This window comes from Chrysochloris asiatica, unplaced genomic scaffold (assembly GCF_000296735.1).
Source record: "Chrysochloris asiatica unplaced genomic scaffold, ChrAsi1.0 scaffold00007, whole genome shotgun sequence".
Lineage (NCBI taxonomy): Eukaryota > Metazoa > Chordata > Mammalia > Afrosoricida > Chrysochloridae > Chrysochloris > Chrysochloris asiatica.
In genome coordinates, this window is record NW_006408525.1 from 24,661,270 (window position 1) to 24,671,840 (window position 10,571).

Below are 10,571 nucleotides of genomic sequence, written 5' to 3' on the forward strand. Positions count from 1 at the left end.
GGAATACCATGAAGAGGAATAACTTACAGGTGATCAGAATTACAGAACAGAAGGAGACAATAAAAAGCATAGTTATTGTTGTTGTTAAGTGCTATAGAGCTCATTCCGACTCAGAGCAACCATGTATATATAGGTTTTCCAAGGCTTTAAATCTCAAGGCAAAAAGTCTCATCTTTCTCCTAAGGAGTGTCTGGCGGGCTCGAACTGCAGACCTTGTGATTCGCAGTCCAGTGCTTATTGTACGGAGCCACTGTGCTCACAAAAAGCATAAAGAAGGGAGGAATTCAAGAGTTAAAGTAATAGAGGTAAATACTGTTAACTGATGGTATATGAGGTGGATTGTAATCATTGTAATAAAGCAAAGTACATGATTTGTTGAATGTAAAACTGATGGTCTGTGCTGTAAACCCTCATTCAGTTCACAATAAGTTAAAAGAAGTAAAGAAACACCAATAGTACTATTTAAAAGGATATATTCACTGAATGGGTCTAAGATAAACAGACCTAAAGTTAGATAAATGCTTTCTCAAACCAATCTCTATAGTGTGTAAAAAAATTTCCTAGTTTTACTAGGACTATTACCTATTGCAAGACTTTTCAAATACAATAAATGATCTTCATCCACTGGAAAAATATGTAACATTTTCCACATGTACCAATTTGGAAAATATGGTTAGTTATTATGCAGATGGTTAGAGAATAAAACCTCAAGGGGGAAAAAGGTCATTACTGCCATTTTAACAGTATTATGAGACTATGCCTGCCAAGGAAATATGGTCTTCTGTTTTTATTTTAAAATTACACATTCATAGGATTCTGGAACAAAAGAATTTTAATGACTGATTATAACTATCTTGTTTTGCAGAGGAGAGAAATAACAAAGCCAGAGAAGTGAAAAGAAAGGACAGCTACATTAGTTGGTGGTGAAAATCAAGATTAGTTAACATCCAGGTCTGTAATTTCCAATGCTCTGTTTTTTCTGCCATGCCAAATAATATTATTTTCCAATTTTTGTTATTTTGGACAAATTAAATTGATAAAGTGAAGCAGACAGACAAAGAAATGCTACAACTTTATCGTACCAAAACCAAACCCACTACTGTGTGGATTTACACTCATAATGACCCTGTATGGTCAAAGTAACACTGTCCCATAGAGTTCCCAAAACTTTAAGGAACCAGACTGTCAAATCTTTCTCTGGTGGATTAGCTGGTAGGTTCTAACTGCCAATCTTTCCATTAGCAGCTCAGCACTTAACCACTGTGCAACCAGGGCTCCTGAATCTTATCTTACAGGTTGTACTATTATAGATTTATAAGACAGACAATAAGGTATACTGAAAAACATTAATGATCAAAACACTTAACATGGATTCCAACAATAAAAGAGGATTTAAGATCCCTAAATTGGTACTCATTTCTTCCTAATTTTGTGAACTTTACCATCACCAGGCATTAATTAAATTATAAAATGGTATTTGAATGTCACTTATAGTTAATACTATAACATTTTTTAGTTACGTTTTTAAATAAAGTCAAATAAAATAATTGTCCTCCAATAGTAAGTAGTACCATGTTGTATAACGAAGGTACTAATAGAGTAAGACAAAGAGGAGAAGCTTAACTGAAAAACAAACAAAACCTTGGATTCAACTGCTAGCCTTACACGTGTCTCTCACTAATATCACTGCTGTTAAGATAACGTTGGTATTTAAAATAAAGAATAAATTCATTCTCTTGATAGCAAAGACAAAATAAAGTACACTGGATGAATAACTTTAAAAAAATATTTTTTCTTTTTAATGGCTTTTATGCTACTTTATTCTAAGAACAGAGTCGGATTAGAAAGTGGATTTTTTTAAAATGTAGATTAGAATTTTAGCAACCCAATTCCTAACTGTGCCTCTCAGGCCCTCACTGTCCTCAGCTATAAAATAGAATTGTGAGGGAAAGAATTGAGGTAAAACATCTAACTCTGAGCCTGGCACATAGTTGTTGTTGAGTGCCGTCAAGTCGATTTCGAACCATAATGACCCTGTATAGGGTTTCTGAGGAACAGCTGGTGAGCTTGAATCGCCGACCTTGCAGTTCAAATGGCTTTGCAGTCTGGTACATTAACCCACAGTGCCACAACAGGACTCCCCACCAGGCATATGGTGGTGGTGGTTATGTGCCATGGAATCGATTCCGACTCATAGCGACCCTGTACAGGGTTTCCGAGGCTGTAAATCTTTACGGGAGCAGAAAGCCTCATCTTTCTCCCCCGGAACAGCTAGTAGTTTCAAACTGCTGACCTTACGGGTTCGCAGCCCCATTCTTAACTACTACACCACCAGAGCTCCTTGCCAGGCATATAATAAGGATTAAATAACCATTATTAAATTTGAAAGGAAAAGTATTACCATTTGTTACAAAGCAAAGTTCACTGTTGTTGTTAAGTGCCCTTAAGGCAGTTCCAACGGATAACAAAACCCCAAACCTGTATAGGGTTTCTGAGGTGCGGCTGGTATGCTGGAACCGAACCACCGACTTTTCGGTTCAAACGGACTTTGCAGTCCAATGCATTAACCCACAGCGCCACACTGTAAGTTACATAATAAAAAGTACTTAAATGATGTCATTCTATTAATAAGGGTTATTATTGTATAGATTTAATGACAAGATTATTCAGCAAAGAACAGTAAGAGTTTTCATATTTCTTCTTAACCACCTAACTAAGAGTCATCTACTTTGGCTATTCTAGAGGATGCTACACATATCTTAGTAACAGGTACTCTCTCCCCCGATTTTAAGTTGAAAAAAAAAAAAAAAAGGTTCTTTTCTACAACCCTATCTTTGAATATGATATCTAGTGAGGTTTCACGTACAACAAGACCATATCACACAGAATATTTCCTTATAAAGGAATGTTAATGGATTAACCACAAAAAGATAAGCTTCCATTGTCTTCCTCCTAGAGGGAGAAGAAAAGTTCAAGAAAATCATTTCATTTTGTCTTAACTATGACTACATTTAAAATTAGCTATTATTTGCTACAAAGATTTCCTGCAGTCACTAAAATTCTCATTTTGATATCAGCTATCTGCCTACAATCATAAATCATCAGTCCTTTAAAAAATATTCTATAATTTTGAAGACTTAAAAGAATCATTAGATGTAAATAATTTAGATATGAAAAAGCTGTTTTAGTTTATCTACTTCTTTATTAATTGAAGTAAATATTTTCAATGAATCAGCAATAAGTTTATTATTTTATGAGGCCAGTTTATAAACTTTTATTATCTGTATTAGATTGTTATTGTTGTTGTTATGTGTCATTGAGTTGATTCCGGCCCCTAGAGACCCTGTATAAGGTTTCCAAGGAGCAGCTGGAGCTCTTGAACCACTGAGCTTACAGTTTAAACGACTTTGCAGTCTGACATTAGCCCACAGCACCACACCAGAACTATTCATTGTTGTTGTTGTTAAGTGCCGTCGAGTAGATTCCGACCCATAGAGAACCTATATAAGGTTTCCGAGGAGCAGCTGATGAGCTTGAATCGCCAACCTTGAAGTTCAAATGGCTTTGCAGTCTGGTGCATTAACCCACAGCACCACACCAAGACTCCATTATTTTTAGAAATATTCAGGTAATGAAAATTTCTTTAACATATAATCTTTAGTCTTTCTCATTTGTATTCTTGCATAGTACACACCTCACATAATAAAACAGTTGCTATTTGTTAAGTGCCATCAAGTCAGTACCAGCCCACAGCGACCCTGTATAGAGTTTCCAAGGAGTGTCTGGTGAACTTGAACCATCGACTGTGTGGTTCAAAACGACATTGCAGTCCAGGTATTTATCCACAGCACCACAGTTTTTGATTTATAAACAGTTTAATTATGAACATTGCATAAGATGGTTTTTCTGCCCTCCCTTACTCTTTTTCACCTTCTCATATCATATTGTTGCCAGGTACATATCAGTTAAAGTACATGTTGTTGTTAAGTGCGGGCCGAGTCGATTCCGACCCATAGAGATCCTATACAGGGTTTCCAAGGAGCAGCTGGTGAGCTTGAACCACTGACCTTGCAGTTCAAATGGCTTTGCAGTCTGGCACATTAACTCACAGCGCCACACCAGGACTCTAGTTAAGGTACATGTTGTTGTTGTTAAGTGCCATTGAGTTGATTCTGACCCATAGCAACCCTGTATAGGGTTTCCAAGGAGCAGCTAGTGAGCTTGAACCACTGACCTTGCAGTTCAAACAGCTTTGCAGCCTGGCACACTAACCCACAGTGTCATACCAGGACTCCAAGGTATATAGATATGCTTAATAAAGTAATAAATTTTCTTATTCATGGTGTGGCTTGTAGGATAAGCACCAGGCCGCAAAGTAGGTTTGAATTGCAGAGTCCACAGCCACTCTTCAAAAACTCTATACAGGATTGCTATGAGTGGGAACTAACTCAAGGGCACTTTAACAACAAAAAAATATACACAGCTGCAGAAAAATTTTAAAGCAGTAAACAATTATGTTGTTGTTAAAGTGCCCTTGAGTCAGTTCCCATTCATAGCGACCCTGTATAGGGTTTCCAAGGAGCAGCTGGTGAGCTTGAACCGCAAACCTTGCAGTTCAAATGGCTTTGCAATCTGACGCGTTAACCACAGCACCATACCAGGACTCCAAACAATTATAAAAACAGGAAATACAAATGTAATTTTAAAGCATTACAAAAGAATTGTCACCAACAATTACTGTACTTAAAGTGAGTAGCACCTAATACAGAACTTAAATGGCAAAACAATAACCCTGTATTCAAATGAGTATATAGACTTCTCTTTCAAGACTCCTGTCCACTGCTAAATGTACACTCAGTAATTTTAATGACAGTCTAGATTTTTATAGTAGTACTGACTATGAACCGCAAGGTCAGCAGTTCAAGCCCACCAATTGCTCCTCAGAAACTCTATATAGGGTCACTAGGAATTGGAACGGACTCAAAGGCATTTAACTGAATATGATGGGCTTTCGGTGGCTCTGTATGATACCAACAGATTGTGAACCACAAGGTTGGTGGTTCGAAGCTTTCTGATCCCATAAAGGTGGACAGCCTTCGAAACCCTTTGCAGGGTCGCTATGAATAGGAACTGATATGACAGCGTTTGACAAAAGAGCTCTGGTGGCATAATGGGTTATGAGTTAGGCTGCTAACTGAAAGATTAACAGTTCTAATCCACCAGCCGCTCCACGGGAGAAAGATAAGGTTATCTGCTCCCATAACGATTTAGTCTTGGAAACCGTATACAGGGTTGCTGAGATGGAACTAATCTGATGGCACACAACCACCATAAGTTAACCTTGTTGCGTCTCCCTACATTGTCATTGTTGTCATGTGTCGTCGAGTCAGTATGACTCATAGTGACCCTGTATAGGGTTCCTGAGGATCGGCTGGTGAGTTTGAACCACTGACCTTTCAGTCCAAAAGACTTTGCAGTTCAGCGCATTAACCCACTGCGCCACACCAGGACTCCTGCTTACTATGGGAGTTCTGAATTAAGCTTCCCAAAGTATACTTGTTGCTCCATCTTAATCTTTGTGGATAAGTCCAAATATTTTCCCCAGAAGCATGAAAAGAAAATAAGGACTAGATTAAACAGGACTGCTGATGAAAATATTCAGCCCCATGTACCTAGTTGGTGAGTTTCCTGAAAGTTTATTCATCATCTTACAATTTCACCCTTCAAATGGAAATAAAGAGATGTACACTGAGCTGTGAGTTATCTCAGGTCAGCCTGTCTGCCAGAAATGGCCCGGTAACATGTACTCTTCTCGTGGCAGTCTCTCTCATCCCCTCAATGAACCTTTCTGTATACTCTTGTTTGCCATTAGTAGTTACAGTATTTCGCTTCCCAAAGAAATCACTTCCCTACACGGTGACGCTTTCAGATGATCGTTTCTCATTTCCTCATCCACTCCTCAATTCCATAGCTATAAACTTCCCTGCCAGAGGAAGAAAAGTTCCTAACCGACAAACAGACCTGAACGGATTTTCTGAAATCTCTCCAACCCTCTCCTAATCACAGAGCATGTAGACCTCTAAGGGCTCCCAGGAACAATGAGCTCCAAAAGTATATACTAAACGGAAAAGAAGAGGAAGTACCAGAACAACATTCAAACCAATCACTGCACCGAATCCCTCTCGGTCGTCTCCATTATCCCAATCGGCCACCTCCACTTCCCTAGTTTAATCAAGGTTTCTCAAACTTGGGAGAAATACATCCCCTGCCCCCCGCCGCCCAGAAGTTCCTCCTCCATAGACAACAAAGGTGGCAGCCAGAAAATAAGTAAACTCTGGTCAAGATCGGCGCTGTGATGCTTTTTCTGCTGGATGGAAGGAGGCAGGCCAAGGGTTGTGTAAAGAATGGAAAGCTGAGTGATGCTGGGGGATGGGGGGAATGAGGGCGCCAGAGCTAATCCCCTGGCGGGGCCCACGGAAAGCTGGTGGGAAGAGAGTCTGAGGGACTGGAGGTGCCAAGCTGCACTGGGCTTTCAGGTCCGGAGAAAGGGGACACAAGTCTGGAAGCATCCTAGGTGGGTGGGTGACGGCACCCGCAAAGGAGGTAAGAGAGCGAGAGTCGTCTTCTTCACACAGCCCCAGCACCCCAAAGCTCACACCTCAAACCTGCTTTTGGTCACTCCGTTCACGTCCCTCCTCATGGGGCCGGCGGGTGCGGCCAGGGCCGGTGCTGCGGCGTGCGGGGTGCAAAGACAGGGGGCCCAGGACAGGCCCAGGAGTTCCGAGGACGGGTAGGAGGCGGAGGAAGGGCACGGCAGGGACCTGGGACTGCAAGGAAAGGCCGTTTGACTACGGCAGGGCCTCCACCACCTCCCGCGGCCGCAGCGGCGGTGGCCGACTGCTCGTCGCTAGCTTCTCCCTCTCCTCAGCCTCAACTTCAACCCAAAACAAAAACACTCTCCACCTGCCAGCAACGCGGCTCCTCATTGGGCAGAGCCGCCCGGGCTTCGGAACTGCAGGGGGGAGGGGGAGAAGGAGGAGCGCACGGCAGCGGCGGCGGCGCAAGACCACCCCTCCCCCACTCCCGGGCTCAGCCCCTGACAATCAGCCCGGGAACAGCCGGAGCGCGACAACAGCGGCGGCGGGCGGTGGCGACATGAGTTCCCCTCGCCTTCAAGGCAGGCGAGCCCATCGGAAGAAGAGGAGGCAGGGAAGTGCCTTTGTGTCTATGTGTATTTCTGTAAAAGTGGGGTGGTCTTTGTGTAGAGGGTGTGAGTGCGCGTATGCTCGCCGATGGATGACGGAAGAAGAAAGCTGGAGAACTGCACACACACAGGAGCCACCTATTCTGTCCCGTGCACACGTCTTCTACCCTGTGCCGGCTCACAACCACACACCCACCCACAGAGGACCTGAGCTTATTTATTTTATTTATTTTTTTTTTGCCCAGTACCCCCATATCTCTAAGTCTTTTCACTTCTGCTGGCACACAAGTCCTTCCCGGCCACCCAGCTCCCTTCCCCTATCACTCACTGTCGCCTTGAACCCAAAGTGCAGCAGGCGGTCCCTGCTCGGAGCCATTTTCCTCCTCTTTCTGGATGTCTCTAGATTGGGGCAGTGCTGCTGCTCTCGCTGTTGCTGCTGCTACCGCCGCCTCCCCCGCCCCCGTGGATTGCATTACGGGGTGCTGCAGGGAGGCCTGGGGGGCCGCTGCGGGGCGTGTCTCTCCTGGTGCAATGCTCTGGAGGACTAGGGCCCATTGGACTGAGGGCCAGGCCAGGCCTCCGCTCTGCTCCGGGGAAACGCAGAAAGACTGCACCTCGGCTCTTAGGGTCAGAGGGTGCAGTGCTGGAGCCGGGTAACCATTCTTTTAGCTAGGGGAAGGGTGCTTCTTGGGGGGTTGGGGGTGAGCGGAGCAGAAGAGGACAGCCTTTGGCTACCCCCGCCCTTCTGCCTCTGGGCCGCCGCTAACACCCTGTGAGGTGCAGTGTCTGCCCGTCCTCCAATCAGGACAGTAGGAGCTGAGACCGTGATCATGACGTCACTTTGGCGGGAGAAACGAGCGTGTCCTGGACTAGTAGGCGGGTGTGTTTGCTAAAGCGGAAACTTTAATTATCCACAGCCTCCTAGGTTCTTTCTGTGGAAGCTAGTTTGTCATCATAGTATTTTCCTTAAGCAACCCTGGCCTTCTTGGGATCGGAATTTACAAATTTCCACTAATTAAAGAACAATCCACTCAGGTGCTTACTGTACAAACAGCAAACTACAGAACGATATCCCAAAGATAAAATATTAGAAAATATTATAAATTCTAATGAACTCTGTCAGTGCTGCTAACCACAAGGTCAGCGGTTCAAACCCATCAGCTAATGCTGTCTGCTCCAGTAAAGATTTAATCTCCAAACCCTAAGAAGCAGTTCTACTTTGTTCCTGTTACAGGGTCGACATGAGTCAGAATCGATGGCAGTGGAATTATAAATTCCAGCCATCTCCCTGGGAGGACTACTGCTCCTAATTGTATGTTTCTAAAGCAGTTGTTATCCCACCCCTTTTAATTAGCAGTGACTGGCTTGGTATGTCTGATTAAATAATTAAGAGCCATGAACAGGAGATCTTCCAAGAACACCCTTTTTTTTTTTTTTTTTTTAAATCGTTTTATCCTGAGAGGGCTTCTTAAGAAACCTAGCCTCATAAACTCATTCTCAAACCCTGAGTAAGACCCTCAACAAGTTGGACTGACAGTGGCTACAACAGTGGGCTCAAATGTAGCAGATTGTGAGGATGGTGCAAGACTAGGTTGTACATATGGAGTTGATGTAAATTGGAATCGACTTGACATCACCCAACAGATACTGATTACAAACTCTTTCTGTCCCAATACGTTTAATGTCACTGCTTCATTTTAACCAGTGGAAATAAGAACAGCCTTTTAGTTCCATTACATCAAATAACTTTTTTCTCCACCAAGAACTACTAATAGTTTTGGGATTAATGACTAAGGAAAATTTTAAGTGGGTATAAACAGAAACATAATTCGACCAGCTGTTTCCCATGTGTTTACCTAATCTGTCTATCTATTCTCAATGCTAGGGCTGATCTATATCCAGTGGTATTCAAAAAAAGCCTTTTCCTTTTTGACTAGATTTTCAAAGCTGAATATGAAATGAAGATTATTCAAAGGTTAAATATTACACATAGGCATGTTACTTTTTATCAGAGAAATTTATTTGCATGTAAATAAACAAGTTATTTTGTAGTTTTGGGTGGGAAAATCCCACAAAACAGATTTTTATCTACTTTCAAAAAAATGTAAAACCCCAAAGTATTTACAGAATGGCCATACACACAGAAAATCAAATTTGAGAGATTTTTCTTTTAGAAAAGACCCTCCCCAACTGCTCCTGATGTACATTTTTAACTCAAAATTTGAAGCTCATTTGAGCATTTTCCCCAACCTAGCTTTTAAGGGTGTTATGTATCCAAAAACTGACTCAAGGGTAGAAGAGGGGAAATTGGGGGGTGGGGGGTGGGAGGTTGTCCAGGGATTGTGACTCTTTCCTATAATGGTATATGCTATGATTAGTGACTCAATTGTGGATACTGATGACTCACTGGCTCCCTGAAAGGGTTTCTTCTGATAACTCATATTACTGTACTAAGTTTTCACTAGGCCTTCAGAAGGTAAATCCTTTCAAGAGTCACCAACTTCAAACGTAGTTTTGGCAAATGATATCCTGCTTTCTTTTTCTAAAATACTTTTTGTAAAACACAATGATTTTGAACCTGATATCTCCATGTACATCAGAGCAGGTTTTGACCAAGAACCCCCAACATGAAGCTAAAGACAGAAGAGGAATCAGGTAAAACTAAGAATACATAAGACACCAGCAGCAGAAGATAGGTAGAAGTTGACTTCGTGTCCTTGCCGTCTTTTGAAACAGGAGAATGAGTACACCTAGACAGGAGGGAGGTGTCCCAGGCTTGGTTTATTCTGCCTCTTCTCCTCCACCCTGTGGAGAAATGCAGTGCTCCCTGGTTCTCGGGCAGGGTGAAGCAGTTTAGCCCCGGCTCCCTGTTAAGCAAGTTCAGATGCTGGGTCAGTGTGTGGGGTGTGCCCATCGACAATTCAGGGGCTTATCCTTCATCCAGATCCTAACTCGGGATTCTTTGATCTGGGATGAAGACAGAAAGAGAGAAAAAGCTTCCCAGTTTACTCATTTTGGTATTTGTTGGCTCTGCTTGGGGGAGCTGAGCCCCTGATACTATGCAGTACATCCCCATTAAGATCTTTCCCACCCAGAACAAACTTAACAACTTTGCAACTTTTTTTGTTTTCCTGCAGAAACCAATGGGATAGGATTCAAAACTAGGTGACAAACTTGTGAGAAATCCAACCTGTTGGATGTCTGAGAGGCTGCTACTGTATCAGCATCACAAGATAAAGCACTCTGGTATCACCTTGCCCATGTCCTCCATAGTGTCACCCAAGACATTTGACTCTGACACGGTAACCGATAACTTTTCTTGCTCCAGTTTGCAATTATTTCGTTTCCTACTTCTTATTACCTTGGG

General features: G+C 42.6%; 1 protein-coding gene across 2 annotated transcripts in view; it reads right to left on the reverse strand.

The window, feature by feature from the left end:
* Positions 1-6,954, reverse strand: part of FBXL20 (F-box and leucine-rich repeat protein 20) — a 165,578-nt gene extending 158,624 nt beyond the window's left edge. The window contains exon 1 of one of the 2 annotated variants that reach the window (XM_006832547.1): positions 6,659-6,954. In XM_006832547.1, the coding sequence (XP_006832610.1) occupies positions 6,659-6,700 (42 nt within the window). In that variant the 5' untranslated portion in view covers positions 6,701-6,954. The remainder of the gene's footprint in view (positions 1-6,658) is intronic. The other variant, XM_006832548.1, reaches the window with a different exon arrangement.
* Between the last annotated feature and the right edge of the window lie 3,617 nt (positions 6,955-10,571).